We start from the raw sequence: 26,413 nt of genomic DNA on the forward strand, positions 1-26,413 counted from the left end.
GTGAGTGACCCATGCCTTTATTTGAGCCTTGCTCGCTGTGATTGGGACTCCAAGGGTTGCATAGTGATCGTGCAAGTGGGCTGCTCGTCGACACATGGATGAGAAGCAGCAGACATTATGGGGTTCTTTATGTCGCAATGTTGAAGTAATGGATGGGAGCTTGTATGAGGTGGAAGCAAGCCCTGGTGTCCATATTACTGCTGCCGCCATGCTCGTCATCGACGCATGAAGGAACTGAGAAAACATCAGTCCGACGAGTTGCACACCGACGTCACGTGACTTTCCTTGCTCAAGACTTGGAACGTGCGCGTGAAGACACTCACACGTCAACCAAAACGGACTACGGGTGAGGAGACCTGTAACTGTCATTCGAACGCAGAACTCGAAACACCGGAGCCCCTTTAAATTTGACCCTTCGTATGTGGTCTTCGGGGTTGGACAAGTAGGTGCTGTGAGAGCCGCGTCAAATGATTCAAGCTTATCGGGCGCCTTCTTCTCCGAAACCGCCGCGAATTCTGAACATTAATGAACCCTTGACATATATGGGCCCGGATCGGAGAAGCTCGATGAAGTTTATGCCCCAGACTGCCAGTCAGATGATTTAGAAGCAATATTGACTCTTTGATGACTCTTCCTTTTTCAATATCTCCTTTCGTCCACTACTGATTAATTTTGAGCCCTCCTAGTACATCAGTATGGTTCGGAATACCATATGGCGCAGGGATACAGAACCCTGTCTGTCACTGTCAGTCCTGTGACACTGGGTACGTTATTTGGATCCTGAATATATATACTTAAGCTTGATAGTGAAACGTACCTATCCATCTCTTCCTGTCCCTTATCACATTCGACATACCTATCATTGACCCAAGGAAAGTGAAATGGGCTTGTTTTCCGGCCTGTCTCGTCTTTTCTTTGATGTCGGGATTTTATCTTGGGATGTTCTCCTTACGCTCTCCAATCAATCATCTCACACAGTGGCCGCGACATCTCGTTTGTCGAGGTTGGCCACCACATCCGGGCAACCTACAACTTCAGTGCTACCTTTTGCTCATTTGTGCCGCACTTCGCCGCTCATATGCTCAAGAAAAGCTACAGCAAGGATACATTTGATTTGAAAGAACTTGGCCTGCACAATGGTATTGAACACGACGCCTCTCTCTTACGTGAGCAATTTCTCCGCTTGTTCTTGTAAGTTATGTGACATGATCTGTCTTCAGGCCTCGACGCTGCTTTTCAACCGGACCAATCGATAAAATACGTACCTTTCATTGAGGAGTTACTTGCGGCAGCGACTGGCAAGGACGAGGACAGCAATGATCTCATCACCACCAAAGATCTCCAGGATGCTCGGCAAGCGTCGTGCCATTGCGCGTGCAGTAAACAAGGAGTTCTCTCTCAACTTTATCCACAAGATCTTTGGGAGCACGAAGTACATTATTACATCGTCCGCTTTCGAGCGCACTTTTGAACGTTCCGTTAGTGCCGCGACCCTAGTCACTGTCTTTGGAGGTCGTATGGACCACCTCCATAGCTTCCTTCATCATGAGCGACTTCCAGAGGGCTGGGAGTCGCGCATTCGCCAACCTCATGGATTGACTCTGACGACATTCAACAAGACCATACTACGAGTTGAGCTTGGTGTGTGCGAGCAGGATTGGGCAGAGGCCGCACGGGAGGCTGTTGAACGTCATACTGCTCCTACTTAAAATTCCGCCCCGAAGAGGCTACATACTTGGACATGATATTTGGAACACGTCTGACTTTACCAACCTCACGCGTTGTCTGCTCTCGCTTATTTTGCTCTCACTTATTTGATGCATGTTCCTCATGTTCGAGAGATCCTGCAGACGCTTGAGATTGCGTGAATACCTTCTTGAAGACTCAAACTCTTCTTCAGCCACAAATCTGTCAATGACTGGCGAGCTCTTGCCAGGGTAGAATTCAAATGCCGGTGCCTCCAGCTTTCAGGCAAACTCCTCAAACACAAACACACAAAACACCCCTTTATGTTTGACCTTCGCGGTTGAACAAGCTGGGCTTGGGCCAAACAATCTCAAATTCTGAACAGGTATCTCGGAATCGGAGAATGTCGATGCATGTCTATTTGGCTGTGCGCCAATGTCATCATGGACTGACCCCTGATAAACTTCAACAAGACTGCACTGACAATTGAATTTGGTGTGCGCGAGCAGGATTGGGTAACAGCAGTACATAATACACCAACCAAATACATACAAACATATTGCGTCCAAATCAAGGAGTGATGCAACACCAGCTCACTTCAAGTGCTCAAGTTGAACACTGCTCTTAGAAGCGCAAATCTTTCGGTGATCACAACAACAACAATATCAAGCAATCTGCAAGCTACGGACATGCACTTTTTGTTTATAGTGACTCAAGAAACGAGTGCATGCTTCAGTAATACCAATGGATCTTACGCACTTACGCACTTATATCGAAATTCGAAATACAGCCACAAGGCTTTTGTAATTGGGGTGGCATATGCATCTTGATAACAGTCCCAAATTCTCGACTTCCTGAACCAATTTCCACCTGTCCCTGCTAAAGCCCATCACACTATACAGTGCTACTACCTACCCCTCATGCCATCTGCCGCAAGCTTGCATCTCTCTATAGATGATGCAAAAGCACTGAAGTCACTGCCAGCGGCAACACAAGTTGGATCCCTTATCACACCAATCTGTTCGACTACTAACATGCACTCAAGATTACTGCAAAGAGGGCTCTACAGGGATCTACCGCAGATCTGGCAAGGCTGATTGATTCTATCCCAATCAACAATTTTTCCCATTTTTGCTGCTTGGTGCCCATCTTTCATGCAACGCTCAAATCGGTTCAAGTACCAAATTACATCGATCCCAAGATTATTCCTGCCATCATACGCGCGAAGTTGGCTCTCTTTGGATTGGTGAGGATTACCTCGGTTGCCTGTTCAGCTAGTACTGGTGTCAAGGACGATGTTGTGACAAAGTATATTGTGAGGAGTTGGGATGAAATATACCCGTGGATGCGGTTCTTTGCTTGAAATTGCCTCCCTCCTCCTTATGATGTCTCAGTTACTCCTCTGCGCCCAGATCTTTGCAGTGTCTTTGATGCTGTAAAATTGTGCATCACTCCTCTCTCATTAATCTGCACCAAATCGGAACAACATCAGGAAAATGACCAGTTGCTTATCTCGCTTTATTTGTCACTTAATTATGTGAAAAGAAGTATTAAGTCATTTGAGCGAAAAAGCGCGAGCCACTTGATTAAGCCCACTCCATCTCTGAATTTCCGCTTACTCAACACTTATTTTGCTTAAAAAACCAGATAAAGCGGCACAAGTCTTTCATAAAAAGGGGCATACTACACAATAAGTGGAAAATTAAGGAAACTTGCTAATATGAAAAGTGGGACAGCAGTACAGGAACAAAAGGGGGGCATGCGGGAGCAAATAGAGCAGTGGGAGCAAATGGAGCAGCGGCAGATGCAGTAAAAGATGATAGCGACAGCCTGGAGTTCAATGTAGGATAGTGAAAATCATGCAGACACAACAAATAGAAAAATTCTGAGGTCATGAATGTCAGTGAGATTAAACCTGAATGATAATGACTTACAAAGCATAGCGCACTCATCGTCCTCGGACTCCTCATCATCAAATGAGCCCTGTGCTGGATCCATCGCGTCGTTCGACATAGTACAGGCACGCGCCATCTGTATCGTAGTCTCTATGTATCCAGCAGGCTTGTTCGAGATAGACTTGATGAACGAGTTAGTCACTTTAGTCCAGCAAGCCCCTGAAAATAAGAATGGGGCATTGGTCATTTTGCCGGTGGTTTTGTTGAGGATTTTCGGTAGCTTGATAGCGAGTTTACCTGAGCCAGCCGCTAAGACTTCCTTGACTTTCAAATGCTTGTCTGCAAACATATTGAGGGCACGTTCAATCTAAAATAATAAGTGCGAATTAAACCATCTGAAGATCAAACTTACTGCTGCAGCAGAAAGGGCAATAACGCCTGACATCCCAAGTGTTGCGAGTGCATGCATGTCAAGTTTGGGAACATCCACATACCCACTGATGGCATTGAGATGCACAGTACCCAACAACTGCAAAACAAAGGGAGAATGGTACACTGTGAGGGGATTTGGCTCATCAGGATCCTGAAACAAGAATGCATAGCCTGCAATTAAAGACTTGGCGAGTTCAACGGGATTGCAGTCAGAATTTCACATCAAAAAGTCCAGGACGATGACTATGCCTGTAGAGCTGAAATTGCTGCGCCATTCGGATATATGCTGTGCTGTCTAATTACAAATACAGTCAGTCAAGCTCGACAGTAAAAAATAGACTTACCAGGGAGTGTATCACACCACCATGAACGATAGTGATGTTAAGTTCCTTGTATACCGCGTTAAAAATGAGCTGAGCATGAAGGAGAAGGACGTCATCTGGGATGTTCCAGATATCACCATAACTCCCAGCCCACAACATGACAGTAGGGAGATACTTCTTTGTCCAGCACTGATCTACCTGCATCATAGCAGGTAAGTCAACGTTATGATAGGTGCTACGAGATTTCATTCGCTCTGGTGCAGTGTCCACGTTCAACTGGCGTTTGACAGCAGGAGTGTTGTGGGCATGTGTAACGGATGACTCGGCCTTGGCCTTTTTTAGAGCAGGCAGCTTGCTGTCAGCAGTAGAAGCAACAGATACAGACGTCTATGAGAGTGTCAGAATGAGCACAATTAACAGTTCACACTTACCAAAGATGTTGTGCGCTGAATCTTCTTCTTTAGTACCACAGGTTCGGGCTGAGACTCTTCATCAGAAACCATAATCGGGTCCTCAAAAGCGGGACCATCAATGTCCATGGACCAGTCAGACACCACAGATGCCTCCTCCTCATCATCTAAGGCGTCATCCACCAGAGTTTTCTGCTTGAGGGCCCGGAGAGTGTCGATTTGTGTGAATGGAGGCTTGGGCTCCAGTGAGTACTGTTCCTGCTCTGCAAATGAAGTCGCCGAATCTTCATCCAAGTCATATGCTCCTGATGGTACTGATGTGGAAGTTGCCTTTGGCTCAAAGTCCGCATTATCTTCAAATATTGAGGCTACCTGCGGACCAATTAATGAGCGGATACTAGTATTAACAATCAAATAGCATTCAATTACCTTCGATTTTCCCTTGCTTTTCACAATAGTGGCCTCATGCTCCAGGGTATCATCGATGGCATCTGCAAACTGCCTATGAGGGCGTCATCTGCATCTGGAATTTCAGCTGGAACCACAGGCTTCTGAATCAGGACCTGCGCATCAGAAGTTGCTGCCGTAGAAGCAGTGCCTTGTGAGAAAATGGAGGTCGGAGGCGCTCGAGTAATACTTGATGCAGATGGTAGTGGCTTTGGATGTTCTAATTTTCCCAGCGGCTTAACATTGGAAACCCAGTTGGTGACCCGGCCACCCAATGCGAATTTCTGAGCGGTTGCATTGAAACTAGAGGTAAGATTGAGGAAATATAATGTTGATTCGGTGAGAAGTAACATCAGTGATGGGTAAGAGAAGAAGCCTCACAGCACTGAGTCTTTCCCATCAGATACACGTGCCATGCCGTCAGTGTTGTCACTTTCCCTTTTTGATGGCGCTTCGTTGATCTTCTTTTGCATGTTGCTGATGGCATCCTTTATCAGCGTCTTTCCACCTTTCTTCATTACCTTCTTCTTCGTCACTCCTGCAGTTTCACTGTCCATCTGCTCAACAGTCTCCTGGAGGTCATCAGCTTCATCAGCCTCCACCATGCTATCAGTATGATTGTCACTACTCCTTACTGCAGGCTTTATAGCCTTACGAGCCCTTGGCTTGGGCACAACAGGGATCGCTTTTTTCATGAGTAAATCCTCCTGTGCTTTCTCCATCTCATTCTGCATACCAGCCAGGTGCTTCAGTCCCTTGTCAGCCTGTGCCTCCTTTAATTCTTTGGCTTCCTTGAGGGCAAGGTCAGCGGCATTCTTTTGTGCCTTGGTATGTCTCTTGACCTGTGCGTTAAGCACTATCTGACCAGGCCGGGCAGTTGCATTTGATGGACGGGTGTGACGAGGAGCATCTATTGTAGACATGACTGAGGAGATGGGGTTACTGAGACGAGGACTTTCGCTGGAGTGAGACGTCAGAATTGTGAAGGTTGGAAGTTCAAGAATTTAGTAAGTCCCCAAACAAGTATATCGACTGTGGCGCGCACACGCTAATTGGATTATAGTATTTGGCACGGCTCTCAAGGCTCCCATACAGTTCAACTCTTCTCTTCATTTTATGTTTAGGATGTCTCATCATGCTTGCAGGGACCACAGCGCTCATCAGATTCCCTGCGGTTACTTGCACTGCGAATGCCACTCCAAAACTCAGGCAGGGTGCACAAAGCACTGGAATGCTTTGCATCCGACATTCACCTCAGCTCCTACCACTAGTGTCTCTTACTCGGCTACAGTCGAAGATGAGCCAGAAGAACCACATGACAACTTCTTCGCAGGGGACAACTTCCCCGCAGGCTCATTTGATGCGGGTCAGGCTCTCGACGAGCCTGACAATCTGGCTACGGAGTTTTGGTGACCAGGCGATAGATTATATTGCAACTATCACCTCAAACTAAATGGTATGTTTCTTGAAGCTCTTCTAGCTAATTGCAACTAATGTATAAACTTATGAAGGTCGCCCATGTGATGCAACAGGTCAATTCCTTGCTGATGGAGCACCCCCCATACCGCCACCAAGCAAATTGCCTGATGACTGGACTCCCTACCGAAATCGCGTTGAGTTCGAGACCGCGGAATTTCTGTACACGCGTAATCAGATGTCAGTGGGGAACATTAATATCTTATTGGATCTTTGGGCTGCAACCCTTTTGAAACACAATGACAAGCCACCGTTTGCGGACTCCCGTGATTTATATAAGACCATTGATAGCACACTGGTAGGTGATGTCAAATGGCAATCTTTCAATGTCCGGTACACAGGGGAGAAGCCGGCACACAATGTACCACCCTGGATGACTGAATCTCATGATGTCTGGTATCGAGACCCCCATGATATCATTCGGAACATGTTGGCAAACCCGGACTATGAAAAGGAAATGGACTACCGGCCCTACCGTGAGTTCTCGACTGATGATAACGAACATCAATGGCAAGACTTCATGTCCGGTGACTGGGCTTGGAATCAAGCAGTATGTTATCTTTCCTTATTTTATGTAGCTAACACACTGATGATGTTCGGTAGGATATCATTTCCAAAGATTCAGATACAGCTGGCTCAACCTTTGTGCCAGTTATTCTTGGCAGCGACAAAATGACAGTTTCAGTGGCAACTGGCGCCAACGACTACTATCCACTGTATGTATCGATTGGAAATGTTAGTAATAATGTCCGACGTGCACATCGCGATGCTGTTGCCATCATCGGTTTTCTAGCTATGCCAAAGAGTAATATTCATCCTACTATTGTCGTTCTGCGCTAACTACAGTTGAGCAGCTACCAAGGAGCATGTGGCCTGCCCAAAATATCGCAAGTATCGCCGGCAACTATTCCATTCATCAATCTCGAAGATTCTCGAGAACCTCAGGCCTGGTATGATGAAACCAGAAGTTGTGCATTTTGGTGATGGGCACTATTGACGTGTTATCTATGGGCTTGGACCATATATTGCAGATTATGAGGAGCAGGTTCTTGGCATGTATAGTGCGCTCTTGGTGTCCAAGGTATGTTCCTCAATGTATTTTCAATATACGCTCTGACTAGGTATTTTTAACATACAGGTGCATGTCACACCGCAAAAATTTGGACACCAAGTCATTGTATCGCAATCGCGACCATGCAGAAGCACTCATTGAAGAAGTAACATCTAGTGATCTGTGGGACGAGTATGGTATTGTTGCCGACCTTGTTGTAAGTCACCTGTCTTGTAGAACCGCAGTTGAGACTTAAGTATTTCTAGCCGTTTACAAATGATTTTCCCCGAGGCAGTATTCATGAACTTATCGCACCGGACGTCCTACACCAATTGATTAAAGGAACCTTCAAGGACCATCTAGTTGAATGGGTGGGACAATATCTGCACCATGTGTATGGCAAGAAAGGAGCAGAGAAGATTAAAGATGATATAGATCGAAGGTATGTCCTTTTTGTCTGAATTCAATGTCTCAAAGCTGATGTTGTTAAAGAATTGCTGTTGTTGCCTCATTCTCGGGTCTTCAACATTTTCCTCAAGGTTGAGGGTTCAAACAATGAACCGGCGACGATTCGAAAGCTCTTATGAAGGTAAGTTTAACGTTGATATTGTGACCTTCAGACTAACAACAGTTCAGGTTTATCTACCCGCCATTGAAGGTTACGTCCCAATGGATGTGGTGCGCACATTTCGTGCATTTCTCAAATTCTGCTATTTCGTATGGCGTAACATCATTACGGAATCCACGCTGGTCCAGATCCAGGATGCTCTCAACCGATTCCATCATTACAGGAAGATTTTCGAGTCTACAGGTGTCGTATTCACATTCTCTCTCCCTCGACAACATTCTTGTTCCCATTATGCCCTCCTTGTTTGACTGTTCGGTGCACCCAACGGCCTATGTTCCTCGATTACAGAGACAAAGCACATTAAAGCTGTGAAGGAACCATGGAGGCGTTCAAGTCGCTACCAAGCGCTTGGTCAAATGCTGGTAACAAATCAGCACCTTGACAAACTGGCAGCATCATGCATCGATTTCAAAAGCCGTGGGATGCTGAACGGCACCTGTCTATCCGACACTCTTTGAGCATTAAGTGAGTTTTTATGGCATTATTTTTTGCATTGCTTGCTCAAAATCTATACTAGCGCGTTTACAGTTAAATACTAGGGAGCCTGAAGCCAATGAGCCCAATGAAAATAGCATCACGCTACTCCCAGACCCCGATGTCACTACCCAGGGTGACAATGAAGAAGGCGAAATCATCGACGGCCCGATGCTGGTCCAGGCCCATGTTCAGTTAGCAAAAACACACTGTAAGCCAGCTTATATTTGACAATCAATACCTCATGATTTTCGTTATTGCGCAGAACGCAAACGTGCACGAACTGTACCTGATTTAAGTACAGAACTCTCTACCCCCCGTCTCTACAACCTTCTCCGCCGATTCCTATTCGAACAATTGCATCCAGATTACGAACCTTCTCCGTCTGACATCCTGCTTGCAAGTTGTCCTCGATTTGATGGGAAAATTCAAGTGTTCAACTCTGCATCTTCGACATTCTATGCACCTAGCGACCGCAGCGGTATCGATGGCATGCGCCGGGAGCATATACGTGCTTGTCCTCTTTGGAGAAACGAGGCACCACAATACGATTGTGTGTTTGTGAACACAAATGCAGCTGTCGAAGGGATGGGGGGGATGGACATAGGCCGTGTCATGTGCTTTTTCTCTTTCACGTTTGAGGCAGTTTCCTATCCATGTGCTGTAGTGTGCTGGTTCGAGAAAGCCAGCGATGGACCTGACGAGGACACTGGCATGTGGATTGTAAAACCTTCATATGATACTGACCATTCTCCACTAATTGGAATTATCCATATCAATTCCATTTACCAGGCTGCACACCTCATTCCAATCTATGGAACACATCCCATCCCAGAGAACCTCAAACACTATGACTCATATGACGCCTTCCGCGCCTCTATGTAAACAGGTTTGCAGATCACCACGCATTTGAGATCGCATCTTAGGTAAGACTATTCTTCTTTGGTGCGCAGTGGTACTCATTCACCATCTCAGAAGAAAATGATGTGCATGGGTGCAGCCTATTCATCCCTCCACATTAGCACATCCTGGAAGAAGATAATGCGCACAGGTGCGGGCTTGTTACGCTTGCCAGGTTCATCCCCCCATTTCGACATCATCTCTCCACACTAACACATCCTGGAAGAAGATGATGTGCACAGGTGCGGTCTTGTTACGCTTGCCAGGTTCGTCCCCCCATTTCAACATCATCTCTCCACACTAACACATGCTGGAAGAAGATGATGCGCTGTAGAGACTCACGTTTCTCCAGGCTCATATGGGCCAAATTCACGGCTTTTCATGATGCACTCGATATCCTTGCAACAGCGCTTCTCATACGACTTCCGTGCAACGCGCGCTTTGGCGCATACCAGCGCGTTTGAGTGCGTTTGAGTGCGTTACGGTGCACTTTGTCACATTTCTCTAGGATCCGTCGCCTGTCCTCCGCATGTCCTGTCCGAGTCCTCCAAGGTCCATTGGTGTGTTTTCCCTTCTTCAGAACTCATACTCTGTCACGCAGGCACTAGTACTTATCATCATATCTTGTTATGGACCCTGACTTACCTCACCATTTACCTTAGTACTTCCTATTCGGCTCTGAGCTGTGGGAACTCGCTTAGCATACCTACACGTCACCATGTTTGTTTTCCTGTCACTTACTTCCGTTCCACTACCATTGAAGTGTATAGCTGGAGTGTTAAGACCGTACTCAAGTAGTATCGGATCCGAAGGGCTTCGGCCTCAGCTCGTGCGCTGTGCCCCTCTCCCGAGTCTTGCCCCTTATTTCAGAGAGCTAAAGTATCGCGTCTAGTGAGACGGATAAGTATTGTAACGTATAAGTCTTGTATCGCAACGGATAAGTATTGCAACGGATCCGTTAAGACTTCCGGATATCGAATGTATAGAGTAACAGCTAATCCGGATTGGATCCAGACTAGAAACTAACGGGTGAGGACTGTCCGAAGACAGAGGCGGATATGTAGACTATAGGAATCTATCCTAAGTCTTGGAGTAGACAAGAGTAGCGTACTCAAGTCCGGACGGATAACGGAGGGACTTAGAGTCCAGACGGAATGAGTGCAATCTAAGATGATATTCGAACTGATCTACTACAGCGCATATACAAAGGTTTATATACTACGGATAGCTAACGGAATGATCAATAAGCAAAGGTGCGAGGCTATGTACGAAAGTATAAGCAAAGTCTAAGTGGAGTGTATTGGTAAGTTGGATGGATCACGAATCATGAACCGGGAATGAAGTACAAGTAAAAGCGGATTCGTAAGTGTAGCGGATCAGTAAGCAAAGCGGAAGTAAAGGATAACTGGTATACCGGTGTACAGGAATACCGAAAGGAGATGAACGATAGTTAGAGTTATATGAACAGGAAATGAAATAAGAATCAAAGCAGATCTGTGGACCGGACGACGGATATGTTCATCGGATCTGGATCGGATCTGAGATCCAGATCATCGGATCTGTAACCGGATATATGGTATATGACATGGAGTTTCTATCTGAATACACCTGTTTCCCTCCTATTGGCGCTTTGACACCTTTAAGTGTCTACTTCCACATCTATCAAAGTCCTGATTCCCCCATTTGATTGCCACCTCTACTTGAAGCACTCCGTTGTGATCGCACAAAGTGTGCTTTTCCGCACTTTCCGCCTTATTAGCACATTTAGGCGCCTTTAGCTAGCACTCTTCACTTTTGGGTGCATTATTTGCCTCAGTGTCCCATTCAGGCTTTGAGACCAAACCGCTGGTTATAGATCCCCCCACCTTTCACTAGAGGAATCTTTCTCAGTAGCAATCCCCTTGGGACGACTTTCCACTCATATCCAGAGGAGCACTTGAGAGCCCACTTCCCACTCTTCCCCCTAGCATGCAGCTATCATTCCTTGCCCTCAACTGGAGCCCACCGCGAGGGGATCATCTGAGAAAACTAGCAGGTCGCTCAGGCCTACTAAGGGACACAAAGAAAGAGAAGAAGCCATTGAAGAATTCAATATCGCATTTTCAGATCCACAAGTCACAGAAGCAGAAGAGATTTTTGTTCCGGTTTCACGAACCTGTGCAAGACACGTCTCAGAACCCATACACCCAGATCTCTCACTCTTCGCACCAAACCCGCACACTCCCGCTTCGCCTGTCACACCTTCACCCAAGGATTCCGCGAAAGGCGAATCGTCCGACAAATTTGAAGCTGCAAGATAACCCAAGGAATCTACCCCCTGGTGCATTCATTAGCACACCAAAGCGCATATTACCCTCGAGCGCAAGTAGCCTCTCTTCCCTAACCGCGCTAACTACGTCTAGCAACACCTCCCACAAGCCATCAATCACACAGTCAGGTACAGTAACCGCTGGAGTGGGGTACCCCTCTAGCGGGGGGTGGTGCAGGCGGGTGTTTGCCACCCTTTGCACAGCTTAGTCAATAGGAGTAGAGCCTTCGGGCATTGTCGTAGGTAGCATAATCATCAGGTTGAGGCCACACGAGCTTCGTCTGCCAGAGGCAGGCACATTGTCGCCCATGCCAGTCCACCACAACGGAAAAGCCAGTTATCAAACAAGAAGACGCCAGTACCTCACTACCGCCAAAACCCATCAGATCACAAGGCACTCTAGTTACCCCCCAAGCGCAAACAGTAGCGCCTATCACAAAAGTCTCTAATACTCAACCCATTTTAATAGCTAACAGTCCTGCAGCAAACATGTCAATAGCACCTTTTAGGATGCCTATCTCCAGCACAGAAGGCGCACCGAAGTTTGACGGCAAGGCGGAAAACTTGATGCTTTTCATCGAGGAGTACGAATACCTCGCCGACCAGGCTGGCCTCCTAGGCGCAGACCGCATCAAAGGCCTCCTCCGATATGTCCCCATGAAAGACAGAGGTTTATGGGCTGGGACAATGGCAGCAAGCACGAGCAACTATGCCACATTTGTCTTAGGGATAAAAAAGATGTATCCCGGCTGTCAAGGTGATAAGTGCTATGCAGTGGCAGACCTGCAGACGATTTTGCACAATCAGTTTAACGTGCCAATGCGCAGCGTAGACGCGGAAGGGGAGTATTATTGCAAATTCATCAAAGTCGCACAGCCCCTAGTTGCGAAAGATCGCATAGGGAAGGCAGAGATGAATAGATTGTTTCTTGAAGGGTTTCCAACGGAGATCCAACAAAAGATTCGCACACGGTTACTAATCAAGTCCCCAGACCACCACCCAGATGACCCTTACCCAATTGACGATGTGCATGAAGCAGCAGACTTCTCACTCCCTGGGGTCGAGGTCGTAGAGGCGATCCCATCAAGTGCGCCAAGTTTCGCATCCAACCTGATCACCCCACCCCAAGCGCCAGCGCACCAGCAACCAGCACCAGGCACTATCATCAAACAAGAGTACCAAGCTGGTCGCAGCAGCAACTATACAGCAAGTGGATGCGTGTTCTGTGGAAACCGCGATCATTTCATCGGCCGTTGCCAGGAGAAGGAATTGTACATAAATGTGGGCAAATGCAAGATACACGACCAGCACAAGAAGATAGTGCTGCCTAATGGAAGATGGGTACCTGGGCACGCATCCGAAGGGAGTTTGAAGGAGCGCATTGATCGCCATTATGCCAATTAGGCAGCAAATGAAGCGCTTCCAAGCGCCAGTGTAACCGCTGGCATCTTTGTCCGCGCTAATCCTGATGTCGACGCAGTGATAGAGGTTGACTCGTCCACATTTGTGCACACTATCACAGACAGCGGATTCAGAGGTAGACGACGAAGATCTCGAAGTGCTGCGCGCTACGCAGGCGTTAGCGCTAGCAACTGCAAAGTGCGATCAGAAGAAGGGAAATGGACCTTACGCCCCCAAAGGAAAAGCGGTATGATTTGACGGAGTATAAGTTTCCAGTGAGCTTTGTGCACGCCCTGGGCCTGCATCTAGGCAAGCCTCTGATGTGGTAGAGATAGTCTCTCCTGCCGTACAAGCTTCGTCAGACAAAGGCAAGGCGCCAGAACGCGCAAAAAGCGCTGCGACGCCCTCTACTGTCAGCTGCCAAGCCAAAAGAGACACCCAAAGTATCCGAGAGTGCATCATCGTCATCTGTTAACACACCCCTTGCATCATCATTGTCTACCCACTACAGGAACTTATGCGCACTTGAGGACAAGGAGGCCGATAAGCGCATAATAGAGCGCCTTCTTCAAAGCAGCATCAACATCCCTGTGTGCGAATTACTCGCTGTTTCGCCAGATGTCCGCAAACAATTCCGCGACCTCACAACCAATAAGTGCGTCACCGTAGGCACGGTATCAGTCAACGAATTATCCAGCCAGGAAATGACAGAGGAGTTCATGCAGGCATTCAACCAAGATCAGTTGCGAAGCGATGATGGCAAAGTTGTCGCAGATCACTTCGTGCCTATTGCGCTGCTACGATTGGAGGGCGGGTACTCACCTGTGTCCTCGATCAAGGCACCGAAGTAGTGGTGATGCCGAAGGAAGTCTGGAGATCGCTAGGTGTAGGTCTGCGTGCAGACCATCGCCTTAATATGGAATCTGTCAACACATTGAAGGGCTCAACCTTGGGAGTGGTAGAGAACGTACCACTCAACTTTGGCGCCAGGCCTATGTACTTCCAAGTGCAAGTCACCGAACGTGCAAATTTTGAGATTCTACTAGGGCGACCAGTTCTTCAAGCTCACTGCATGCCGCACATTCGACCTCCCCAATGGCGATCAAGACATCCTATTAACTGATCCCAACATGCGCAAGGAGCTGCGCCTTCCCACCCAGCAATGGGTGAAGCGCTGTGGACGTTGTGTAAGTGGACTTCCATGTCCGCAACATGCGTTGAAGCCGTGCAAAGAAGAAGAAAAGGGTTTTTAGATATCGATGATCTGCAGAATTCGCGGGGAGACACCTATCCATCTTATATGACCCCACCTTGGTATACATTTCCATCTCGCAAGGACGCTCAATCTTTCATTCATTCCAAAGCGTAGCACGCAGATGTTTCGCACTCACAGCTCCTAAGGAGCAACATTGCATCTGTTTCTGTATTCTCGCACAGCTCGTCTTCATTATCCGTCCCGATTATTCCGTTATCATCGCCATCGCATTATTCGGCGCAATACGCGCACCTGACTTCGACCTGCTCCGTTTTAGACAAGGCATCTATAGAGGCCTTCTCATCCGTCTGTTCTTATGATTGTTCACGCCACACCCTGGTCTATAAGCCAGTGGCGAAGAAAGTGTGCACAGTGCCTACTACTATGCCACCAGAGTATAGAGTAGTGCGCCAGTTACCCGCAGATCCGTTGGCTGGCATGCCAGAACTGCCAACTCATCCTCCCGAATTTATTCCAGGTGTCCGCTTCACGCGCAAACGTGCTGACAAGCTCGATCTAGATCCCACGAAATGGCTATGGCCAGAAGAGCTAAAGCTTATCCGCTGGCTCGTTCGCACTCATGAGCTCGCGTTTGCATGGGGTGCCTCAGAACAAGGTTGCCTCAATGAGACATATTTCCTGCCTTACAAGATTCCGACTGTACCACACACCCCCTGGTCTCAGCAGAATATCCCTATCCCTCCCTCAATGCTTGGCGAAGTTATACACATTATCAAGGAGAAAATCACGTCAGGAGTATATGATGCTGCATATCACTCACGCTGGTTTTGTGTCGTCAAGAAGGACGGAAAATCACTGCGCTTAGTTCACGACTTACAGCCGCTTAACGCGGTGTCATGCATGGTATGGAACTCATACCATGACATTGATAGACAGGAAGTAGCTACAGAGAGTACACTAAGGTGTACCTCATTGTATTATTATGATTGGTTCCATTTTGACAGATTTACTTGTATTTATATTTCCAGTATGATAGTTTTCACCTTTCCCCTTTTCTTTTCATTTCTTTTATGTGGTTTATTCAGCCACCAGTGAGCCACCAAGATGTGTTAGTAAGCATGTCATGTGATAGGCAATATTCTGCTTTGTAAGGATCCTGCATGATTTGTCATGTGGCTTCCATTTGTTTCCATTTGTTTCTATTTGTTTCAGGCTCATTCAGCCACAGAATCCTTCAGTGAGCCACCAGATATGTTTGTAAGCATGTCATGTGATAGGCAATAATCTGATTTGTAAGGATTTGTCATGATTGGTCATGCTTCGTCATGATTTATCATGCTTTGTAATATTATGAACTTTATTTGTAAACTACTTTGTAAGCAGCTGATTCAGCACTGCCAAATGGCATGGTTAGTAAGCCAGTGACTTACTAATGCTGTGATGAGTCATGCTTAGTAAAATGGCCTCCCAAAAAGGTATAAAAGGAGCCCATTCTACACTGAGTAATAATAACTTCCCACTTTTCACTCTTTTCTCAAACCGTGAGAGTCCGTTGTCCTGCATGATTTGGGAATCATGCATGGACATGACTACTAGGTATCCCCCTAAAAGACAAAGTCTGTTAGCTTAGTCCTCAGACTAGTCAACCCATACCTTGGTATCAAACCTTGGTCCAATAGTTTCAGTTTTCCCTCAGTGATTCGTGAATCCACCATGTTTTGAAGAAAAGTCATATGTGAGATGGGAATCACATAATGACCTAGTTGATATGAGAAGCAAAATGAAGGTTAAGGTATTGCCTTTCATTTGGCTTATTCACATTGGCTAGAGAAACCCATAGAGAAAAGTTCAAAGCCTAACAAAAACCTATCTAAAAAGCCCGCGTATTGTGTACTATTATTTGTTCCATTATTTCTGAGTTGTTTTCTCTCTGTGTTTCTTTACTTTACTTTTCTATTAGGATGCTCTGACTAATCAGATGCTTCATAAAATTGTACCTACAGGGTATGATGTCATAATGATGTCATGTTCCATGGAATTTGCTAGAACATTCCAATGACTCATAATGACTCATAGTGACTCATAGTGACTCAGAATGATGTCATTATCCCACCATGAATATTCTGGAATGTTCTTTTGCATCTGCTAGAACATTCTGCTCCAAGTTTTTGGAATATTCTTCTCACATTCTGAAGTCATTACATCACCTTTTTACTTACATAATATTCCCACACAAAATGTATATAAGGAGAGCCCATTCTCCCCCAAAAAAATAGATCTCCCACTTGTTGCATTCAAGAACTCCCACTTGAGCAAATTGAACTCTCACCTAAGAAGCTTCAGTCTGAACAAATTGCTGCTTACAAAGCCCATTTCCTTTGTAAGAACTGTCCAGACAAGTGCAGGGAAAGTGTTTCCCTTGAGATTACGTAAGTTTCTCGCGATAGAAACCCAGTTTTGTGAGACCAGTGTTCTCACCACGTAGTGTTTACTGACCAACACGAGCTTTGGTCAACGTTGTTATTTGTGAGACCAGCGTTTTCACCAGGTATTTGTATACTGACCAACACGAGCTTTGGTCATTGTTGTTATTTGTCATTGTTTTTTATTTGTCATTGTTGTTATTTGTGAGACCAGCGTTCTCACCAGGTATTTGTATATTGACCAACACGAGCTTTGGTCCACGTAGTCACATTTGAGACCAGCTTCTCAACAGTTAACCGTATATTCAGGAAACCAGTTCAAGTGCCTAGACGGTATATCCTAGACAATCCCATAGTTTCAATCAGAGATAATAAAGCTCCGGCTAAGTTAATCTGACTGATTGGTTTAGCGAGCCTCCCAAGAACTCACACGTTATCTACCATGAAAGAAGAAAAGTCGTAGACCGTGTTAATCGAGGACTGGCAAGAAGTCTTATCCAGTGTAATTGTGGTGTCATTACATTCTTACACGTTTTCATATAAGACCCTCGGTTATTAAGACACCGTAAGACTTAAAGTGCAGGCCAAGAGTGCCTTGAAGTAAGATAAACATTGTATCAGAGATTAGTTGTATACTACCTTACAGGGGTCGCTTATATAACAATCTATTTATAAACTACTTGTTGTGTGCTACCTTTCAGGGGCTGAGTATACAACACCAGAACAGCTTTCGTACTAGGCTTTACGTATTTAAGACAGACTTCATTACTTGTTGTGTACTACCTTACAGGGGTTGAGTATACAACACCAGAACAGCTTTCTAACTAGGCTTCACATATTTTAAGACAGACTCTCTCTTTTTCAGGAAGGGAGACACAAGAACATGACAAAGTTGAGACAGACTTTCATAGGTTGAGACACGACCTACGAGATTGAAACAGATCTTACTATCAGAACATTAGGGAATCTACGAGTATTCCACCAGGGAACAACAAGAAGAGGACACGTCAGTAAACCCTCCCAAGAACTCACACATTATCTACCACAACAACTAGAAAAGTTGTAGACCGTGTACTTAAGGACTGGCAAGAAGTCTTATCCTGTATAGTTGTGTTGTCACTATACACGTGTTGTACATAAGACCCTTAAGTAGCAAGACAGCAGTTACGATTCGCGACGCCTCAGTGCCACCCTTTGTCGAGCACTTGGCAGAGTCATTTGCAGGATACGCTGTGTATGGTATGATGGATTTATATTCAGGATACGATCAACGCGCTCTTCACGAGGAATTGCGCGATTTGACTACCTTTGGAATGCCACTAGGCCCTCATAGGCTGACGACGTTGCCACAAGGGCATGCCAACGCTGTACAGGTCTACCAAGGAGATACTGCCTTTATCCTTCAGCATGAGATCCCAGATTATACGTCGCCCTTTGTAGATGATGTGCCCATCAAATCGGTGAAAACGCGCTACCAGCGCGCGGATGGCTCTTATGAGACTATACCTGCCAATTCAGGCATCCATCGCTTTATATGGGAGCACTGCATTGTGCTCAATCGCATTCTTCAGCGCCTGGAGAACGTAGGCGCCACCATATCCACTACTAAATTCGTCTTAGCCGCACCAAGTGCAATCATCGTTGGGCACTTGTGCACATTCGAGGACCGAGTGCCAGAGGACTCCAAGGTCCAAAAGATTCGCGATTGGCCAGAACCCAAGAATGCGACGCATGTGCGCGGGTTTCTGGGCACCTGTGGAGTCTTGCGCATTTTCATCCAGTAACTTCTCACGCATTGTGCGCCCATTGATCAATCTTACCAGGAAAGATGTGCCCTTCGAGTTTGGACTTGAGCATCGGGAAGCGATGCAAACGCTGAAGGACTCTGTATTAGAGTCCCCCACATTGCGACGGCTGGATTATGAATGCGGTTGCGAGGTCATTCTAGCAGTTGATACCTCGGTCGTTGCGGTGGGATTTATCCTACTGCAAATAGGCGAAGATGGAAAGCGCTATCCAAACCGTTTCGGATCGACCGCACTCACCGAAGTGGAGAGTCGCTACTCCCAGGCCAAGCTAGAGCTCTATGGGCTCTTTTGCGCGTTGCGCGCAGTGTGCGTATACATATTTGGCGTCACAAATCTTATGGTCGAAATAGACACGAAGTATATCAAAGGTATGATCAATAATCCTGATTTGCAACCCAACGCAACCATCAATCAATGGATCACGGGTATTCTCTTGTTTCAATTTGTTCTGGTTCATGTTCCCGCCACAAAACATGCAGGCGTTGATGGTCTCTCAAGGAGACCCCCAGTTGATGAGGATCCTGTGGAGGATGATGACCACAAGGATTGGATAGATTGCGCTTACTCGTTTGGGATCGCGCTCCTGAATGAAAGGACGCACCAAGTCAATGCGGTGTGCATGCAAATAACGCGCACAGTGCATAGCGCACCATACGTGCGACAGCCTACGCGGTTACCAGACATGCGTGTTTTTCTAGATATCGTCGAACCTGAGTCAGTAGAACCGGAGATTCCCCTGTTCTTCAGCAGCGCAAACTCTGGACGAGAAAATAGTCGCAGCCAAATGTTTTCTTCTCTCGCGCGAAAGACCCACTGATCTCACAGATGATGAATTTCAAGCATTTGTCAATTTCACAGCACGCTTGTTTATCCTAGAAGATAATCTCTGGTGTAGGGACTGTCAAGGGAAACACCAATTGGTGCTTGAGCCCCAGAAACGCTACCGCATTTTGAAAGAGGCACATGACGACCTAGGACACAAGGGTATATATGCCGTGCACGCGCAGTTGCTCTTGCGGTTCTGGTGGCCGTTCATCACTGACGACGTCAAGTGGTATGCACGCACATGCCACGAGTGCCAAGTGCACCAGATGCGCAGACTCCATATCCCACCAACAGTACCCATCCCAGGAGGTCTGTTTCGCAAAGTGCACATTGACACGATGAAGATGCCCAAAGCGGGCGGATTCGAGAATATTGTGCAAGCGCGTTGCACGCTCACGTCATATCCCGAATGGCGCATGGTACGCAGAGAGAATACCAAAATGCTGCAAGCATTCATATTCGAGGATCTCCTATGCAGATGGGGTCCCATTACCGAAGTGGTTACTGATAACGCACCCGCCTATAGACTCGCTGCAGATGCACTCGCAGAGAAATATGGAATCCACCCAATCCGCATTTCGCCTTATAATTCCCAGGCCAATGGTATAGTCGAACGCAGGCATCTTGATGTCCGGGAGGCCATCATGAAAACTTGTGAAGGGGATGATTCCCGCTGGTATCAGGTCGCACCCTTGGTATTTTGGGCAGAGTGCGTTACCGTGCAAAAGGCGACAGGCTTATCGCCTTATTTCATGGTCCATGGCGTTGAACCTATCTTTCCTTTCGATTTAGCAGAAGCAACGTTCTTGGCGCCCTTGCCAGAGCGAGGCGCGTTTACCACCATCGACCTCATAGCATGGCGCGCCCGCCAACTGCAGAAGCACATAGAGGATCTTGACGCTATCAAAGATAAGGTAACGAAAGCACGTTTCAAATCCTGTCTGCGATTTCGAGAAGCGCTTTCGCGCCTCGATCAAAGACTACGATTTTAAGCCTGGCGCGTTAGTGCTAGTGCATAACTCAAAGGTCGAGTATGAGCTTAGCAAGAAGACAAAACCGCGGTATCTGGGACCTATTATTGTTGTGCGTTGCACGAAAGGAGGCTCATATCTGTTGGCAGAGTTGGATGGCGCAATCTCAAAGCTACGATATGCCACATTTCGCATCATTCCCTATTATCCGTGCAGCAAAGAGCGCATTGCAGTAACTAGCATCATGGGGATGAATGACAAGAGCCTTGATCGCATCGCGCAAGATGATGGCATAGAACCAGACGAAGAAGATCCCGAGAGCGCGTTCGACGAATAGCGCATAATACCATTTCCCGCACATCTCCCGACACTCTACCCGTAAATATTCTCGACCCCATACACGACTCCCTCCAGAAAACATATAACAACAAAAATAACAAAAACATCATATAACAACATAAACGACAAAACAAAACGCCTCCGCACAATACCCTCCGTTTTACCCCGGGTTTCATCCGGTGATCTTTCTCTACTCTCAAATTGTCCCATATAATGCGCATTGCCATGAACATATCACCAAACAGACTCTATCATATACCTGTCAAAACCACCAAATTATACATAGCTAAGTATCAATACTGTAAAAGCGCGCACCTAATCAACCATAGACATTCAATTTCGAACGCGCGCTGACCTGCACCAAACTAGTCTGGTGCATGGCTGACTAACATTCTCATAAGAAGCCTGACATCCCAGAAAAAAAAAAACTTGTTTTTTTTTCATCCTTCGGCAAACCCAGTTTACGGGAATGAATATTTTCGGAGATTTATTCTTGAATTCAGTTTCATTTCAGTTGGCTTACAAATGACTCAGCATGAACTTCTCACATGTCAGGTGACTGCGAAAATTATTTCCCACGTAAGTTGTCCTGTGGGAACATACAGGAAACCCTAAATACAAAGTACTGCACCAATTTAGCCCCTAACAGAAAATGTAATAGCCAAACACAAACACAACACATGGACTGGTACATTATATAATCAGTGTCTAGATCTTTTCTGCTTTCTCATGAGAAGTCACATGACTCATCAATATACCACAACTATTTACGATGATGTCATCTGACCCCTCATAAGCTGACTCATACTTACACTGTTTCACTTTGCCAGGCTAAAGTAACCCCCACCTAAAATGTGGGAAAATAGTAGCACAGCCACTGATTTTGTGTATATAAGGACTCGCATTTTTGCATGAAAAAAGAAGCAGTTTTACCCCTCAGTTTTTATCAGTAAGGTGTGATCAAGATCAGCAACAGTGAGAACTGTTGAAGATTGATAGGGTACCCTTCTGTGAGACTTTAGTAATAGTGTGAGTACACTGTGCTCCACGACCAGCAGACCTGGTTCTGTTTCATCAGTTGGTTTTCTACATTGTTTGTTTGTTTCTCTGAGTTTCTTTGTTTTTGTAGCACACATATTCCAGAATTTCTGTGTTGTCTCTTTCGTCCATCTAAGGTTCAGTGCATCTTAGTGGGGAGACTTTGGAAGTTGATAATTGGGAGCTTGACCATACGCATCTGAGTAGTGATACTGAGCCAGGGTTTTCCTTGCCACGAGGCTTTAGCTATTGAAAGGGGACTTGGTGTCGAACACCAAGGATGTCCGTTCCTGACTCTGTTTAATACTCATCGTGAGTTCCTTGACAGCAGGTTCAATAGTATATAAAGTGCTTTGAAGCATTGACTAGTCTTGACCTTTGATCCTACCTGCTTGTGCTTTGGGAGTGACCTTTATTGCTTCACACAGCTTGCTGGCTGTGTTACTATTACAAGACAAGATTCCTTGTTTCCTTTGTTGTTGTTGTTGTTGTTGTTGTTGCTGTTGCTGTTGCTGTTGCTGTTGCTGTTGTTGCTGTTGCTGTTGCTGTTGCTGTTGCTGTTGCTGTTGCTGTTGCTGTTGCTGTTGCTGTTGCTGTTGCTGTTGCTGCCGCTGCTGTCACTGTTGCTGCCGCTGCTGTCACTGTTGTCATTGTTGTTATCTCTGCAGTCTGCACACTGTCAGATTGACTGTTCACTACTGATCTCACAGAAGACCTTCTCCTGAACGTAGCTTAGATACTGCTGAACAGCCACCCACGTACAACCACGTTATCAGTCATTGGTATTTGTCTGAATCACTGACCGTGGAGATATTTGTTTTTATAGGTATTTATCTATAGATCATCTATCTGAGAAGACAGTGCAGCTGCGCTGCGCACATTTTTACTATAGACATTACGCGCACCTCTCACTAATCATCAAAACGCGCAGGCTTATGAAAGGAATAGACAAAGGAAGATGCACGAAGAAGACAAGGCGGGTGCGAACCCGCACAATCATTGTACCATTTCACCTCTCATGATTTTTCTCTTGCGCATTTACTTATATTCACGAAATTCTCTTATAATATGTAGGCCCAGTGGACTTGGACTCAGGATGTGGACATGGACATGTGGCGCGACACAAGGATGGCATGGACTATTCTACAGGCGCATTGGTGCCAACAAGAGACAAGGCTATTCTAAAGGCGCTTTGGCGCCAGGAGCACAAGATAGACTAATCAAGGAAGGCGAGTTCTTCATCCAAACGCGCCAACTCAGTGGACATGGAATAGGCCTGGTGGGACAATGCGATAAGGCGACTCTGCTGAGAGCGCCCGCTTTGGTGCATCAAGCGGATAATGCTCTTGAGATGCTCATTCTCAGCTCTAAGGCGCTCCACTTCACTCTCGACCTCATCAGCGCCATCAGTAGGAACACTAGGCGCGCTTGCCTTTCCCTTACCCTTACCTTTGCCCTTGTCAGCCTTAACCGTGCGAGAAGGCAGGGCCTTGATAGCGCGAATGGGCACCTCCTTATCCTCGACCTCAGACTCTCCAGACCCAGATGTATCAACATCCATGACGTCCAGGGCAGCAGATGAAGCAGGACGACGGATGGAGCCAGAAACAGACCCAGCTGGGAGAGACACATTTGGAGCAGACCCTGCCTTGCGAGGCACAGCAGCCTTCTTAGATTTCTCTAGCAGCACAACGCTATCAGTGAAAACGCGCAAAGGAAGAGGAAGAAACGCACTCTTGCATGCAAATGAACAGAGCCTCCTAGCAGAGGCGCAAGCAGGACAGCGCTGTCCAGGGCCTCCATCGCACTTCAGCCCCATCTCCTGACAGTGCATGCAGCTAGGTACCTCAGGGTGCCCACCAGATCGCTAAGTGTAGCCATGCTAGTTAAATGCGCAAGGAAAGAGGAAACAACCACATACCTCCACCAGCTTCTCCCCACTATCCTTGATCCCAGGTAGAATGACCTCCGCTACCATTTTCTGTAATAAGCGCTTGGGACGCGGTGGTGTCCTAGGAAGAGGATCCGCGACAGCCCTCTCCTTAATCTTGCGAATCTCCTTCGAGAAGTTCCTATAGGCGCGTTTACCTTCCTCCAATATCTTCCTCCCAATCGCGTTGAGTTCGAGTTCTATCTTCAAACGCGCCGCTATTGCGGCAGCCTCCTCAATTTGTGCCTACAGGAAGGCCGCTTAGCGCCCAGGAAAATCCAAAATGGCGACTCACAGATAACTGACTCCAACCACGCGTCCAAGTCTCTCTATCCTCAAACAGGTCAGGACTATCACCAGGAATGATCTTGACCTGGGTGTCCAATGCCTGCAATAGCGCGACCAAAGAACGCAGTACTCTCTGCTCTTCAGTCTCTGGGACCTCTTGGACAGCTGAGCCGGCTTCCTTGGCTGGGGAAGCAGGGCGCGCATTAGGCTCAGGGCTAGGAGAAAGGGCAAGTAAAGCAGAGCTGAAAGGTGCCATCTTGTTGAGAGGCAGATCACTGATGAGATGGATAAGGGAGAAGAAGAGAAGCGCGACGCGTTTTTCATCAATTCAACCACTCTTCTAAATTTGGTCAAATCTGCCCGCAATCACATGATTTCTGCGTCCACAACTTTTCTAAGTCCACTTGCGCTACAATGGACTGACTGGGGACAGTCAGTAGCCAAGTCCCCGGGAGATGTAGAGACTCACGTTTCTCCAGGCTCATATGGGCCAAATTCACGGCTTTTCATGATGCACTCGATATCCTTGCAACGTGCTTCTCATACGACTTCCGCACAATGCGCACTTTGGCGCATACCAGCGCGTTCAAGTGCGTTCGAGTGCATTACGGTGCACTTCATCACATTTCTCTAGGATCCATCGCCTGTCCTCCGCATGTCCTGTCCGAGTCCTCCAAGGTCCATTGGTGCATTTTCCCTTCTTCAGAACTCATACTCTGTCATGCAGGCACTAGTACTTATCATCATATCTTGTTATGGACCCTGACTTACCTCACCATTTACCTTAGTACTTCCTATTCAGCTCTGAGCTGTGGGAACTCGCTTAGCATACCTACAAGTCACCATGTTTGTTTTCCTGTCACTTACTTCCGTTCCACTACCATTGAAGTGTATAGCTGGAGTTTCTATCTGAATACACCTGTTTCCCTCCTATTGGCGCTTTGACACCTTTAAGTGTCTACTTCCACATCTATCAAAGTCCTGATTCCCCCATTTGATTGCCACCTCTACTTGAAGCACTCCGTTGTGATCGCACAAAGTGCGCTTTTCCGCACTTTCCACCTTATTAGCGCATTTAGGCGCCTTTAGCTAGCACTCTTCACTTTTGGGTGCATTATTTGCCTCAGTGTCCCATTCAGGCTTTGAGACCAAACCGCTGGTTATAGATCCCCCTCACCTTTCACTAGAGGAATCTTTCTCAGTAGCAATCCCCTTGGGATGACTTTCCACTCGTATCCAGAGGAGCACTTGAGAGCCCACTTCCCACTCTTCCCCCTAGCACGCAGCTATCATTCCTCGCCCTCAGCGCACAGGTGCGGTCTTGTTACGCTTGTCAGGTTCATCCCCCCATTTCGACATCATCTCTCCACACTAACACATCCTGGAAGAAGATGATGTGCACAGGTGTGGTCTTGTTATGCTTGCCAGGTTCGTCCCCCCATTTCAACATCATCTCTCCACACTAACACATCCTGGAAGACAATGATGCACACAGGTGCGGTCTTGTTATGCTTGCCAGGTTCGTCCCCCCATTTTGACATCATCTCTCCACACTAACACATCCTGGAAGAAGATGATGCGCACAGGTGCGGTCTTGTTATGCTTGCCAGGTTCGTCCCCCCATTTTGACATCATCTCTCCACACTAACACATCCTGGAAGAAGATGATGCGCACAGGTGTGGTCTTGCCAGGTTCATCCCTCCATTTCAACACAACAGTACTCATTTGTCTGATGAAGAGATGAAGAAGATTGTGCTTGGAATGTCAGTCTCACATTTATCTTCGAATATATGGCTGTTATCGCACCATCAGTAAGTCACAGTCACCCTCATTCGTGAATTCCAAACCTCTGATGAAGAGATGAAGAAGATCATGCAGTCTCACATTCGTCTTCGAATATGAGATGTTAATCGTACCATCAGTAAGTCGCAGTCACCCTCATTCGTGAATTCCAAACCTCTGACAAAGATCGTGCTCAGAACCTCAGCCTCACATTCATCTTTGAATATATGGATGTTAATTGAACCATCAGTAAGTCACAGTCACCCTCATTCATGAATTCCAAACCTCTGACGAAAAGATGAAGAAGATCGTGCAGTCTCACATTCGGCTTCAAATATATGGATGTCAATCACACCATCAG

At 46.7% G+C, this 26,413-nt stretch overlaps 6 protein-coding genes across 6 annotated transcripts; 4 read left to right on the forward strand and 2 right to left on the reverse strand.

Moving 5' to 3' along the window:
• The first annotated feature begins 745 nt into the window (after window positions 1-745).
• Window positions 746-1,217, forward strand: DFJ58DRAFT_129948 (uncharacterized protein). The gene has a single exon (XM_041378774.1). The coding sequence runs from the start codon at window positions 882-884 to the stop codon at window positions 1,116-1,118; it is 237 nt and encodes a 78-aa protein (XP_041247973.1). The 5' UTR covers window positions 746-881; the 3' UTR covers window positions 1,119-1,217.
• Window positions 1,218-1,316: 99 nt separating this feature from the next.
• DFJ58DRAFT_723935 (uncharacterized protein) lies at window positions 1,317-1,709 on the forward strand (the record flags this gene model as incomplete). The annotated part of the gene is made up of 1 exon (XM_041385070.1): window positions 1,317-1,709. One exon carries the CDS (start codon window positions 1,317-1,319, stop codon window positions 1,707-1,709), a length of 393 nt encoding a protein of 130 aa, XP_041247974.1.
• A 1,834-nt stretch (window positions 1,710-3,543) lies between these two features.
• On the reverse strand, window positions 3,544-6,116 carry DFJ58DRAFT_723936 (uncharacterized protein; the record flags this gene model as incomplete). Its single annotated transcript, XM_041385071.1, has 8 exons — window positions 3,544-3,571; window positions 3,635-3,948; window positions 3,994-4,164; window positions 4,358-4,723; window positions 4,768-5,118; window positions 5,176-5,244; window positions 5,289-5,496; window positions 5,575-6,116. The coding sequence occupies 8 exons, from the start codon at window positions 6,114-6,116 to the stop codon at window positions 3,544-3,546; spliced, it is 2,049 nt and encodes a 682-aa protein (XP_041247975.1).
• Window positions 6,117-6,318: 202 nt separating this feature from the next.
• On the forward strand, window positions 6,319-9,707 carry DFJ58DRAFT_714463 (uncharacterized protein; the record flags this gene model as incomplete). Its single annotated transcript, XM_041384024.1, has 13 exons — window positions 6,319-6,559; window positions 6,705-7,219; window positions 7,273-7,474; window positions 7,524-7,639; window positions 7,701-7,750; window positions 7,808-7,937; window positions 7,987-8,162; window positions 8,213-8,259; window positions 8,299-8,309; window positions 8,357-8,590; window positions 8,639-8,786; window positions 8,938-9,016; window positions 9,122-9,707. 13 exons carry the CDS (start codon window positions 6,319-6,321, stop codon window positions 9,705-9,707), a joined length of 2,535 nt encoding a protein of 844 aa, XP_041247976.1.
• Window positions 9,708-12,540: 2,833 nt separating this feature from the next.
• DFJ58DRAFT_723939 (uncharacterized protein) lies at window positions 12,541-14,282 on the forward strand (the record flags this gene model as incomplete). The annotated part of the gene is made up of 4 exons (XM_041385072.1): window positions 12,541-13,371; window positions 13,435-13,482; window positions 13,553-13,678; window positions 13,767-14,282. The coding sequence occupies 4 exons, from the start codon at window positions 12,541-12,543 to the stop codon at window positions 14,280-14,282; spliced, it is 1,521 nt and encodes a 506-aa protein (XP_041247977.1).
• An 8,947-nt stretch (window positions 14,283-23,229) lies between these two features.
• On the reverse strand, window positions 23,230-24,547 carry DFJ58DRAFT_769213 (uncharacterized protein; the record flags this gene model as incomplete). Its single annotated transcript, XM_041388998.1, has 4 exons — window positions 24,277-24,547; window positions 23,973-24,227; window positions 23,786-23,918; window positions 23,230-23,731 (listed from the first exon to the last, which is right to left on the reverse strand). Coding segments are annotated over exons 1-4 (1,097 nt in total), but the record flags the coding sequence as incomplete, so codon positions are not given.
• Window positions 24,548-26,413: the final 1,866 nt, after the last annotated feature.

This window comes from Suillus subalutaceus (genome assembly GCF_016647625.1).
Source record: "Suillus subalutaceus strain FC151 chromosome Unknown DFJ58scaffold_16, whole genome shotgun sequence".
Classification (NCBI taxonomy): Eukaryota; Fungi; Basidiomycota; class Agaricomycetes; order Boletales; family Suillaceae; genus Suillus; species Suillus subalutaceus.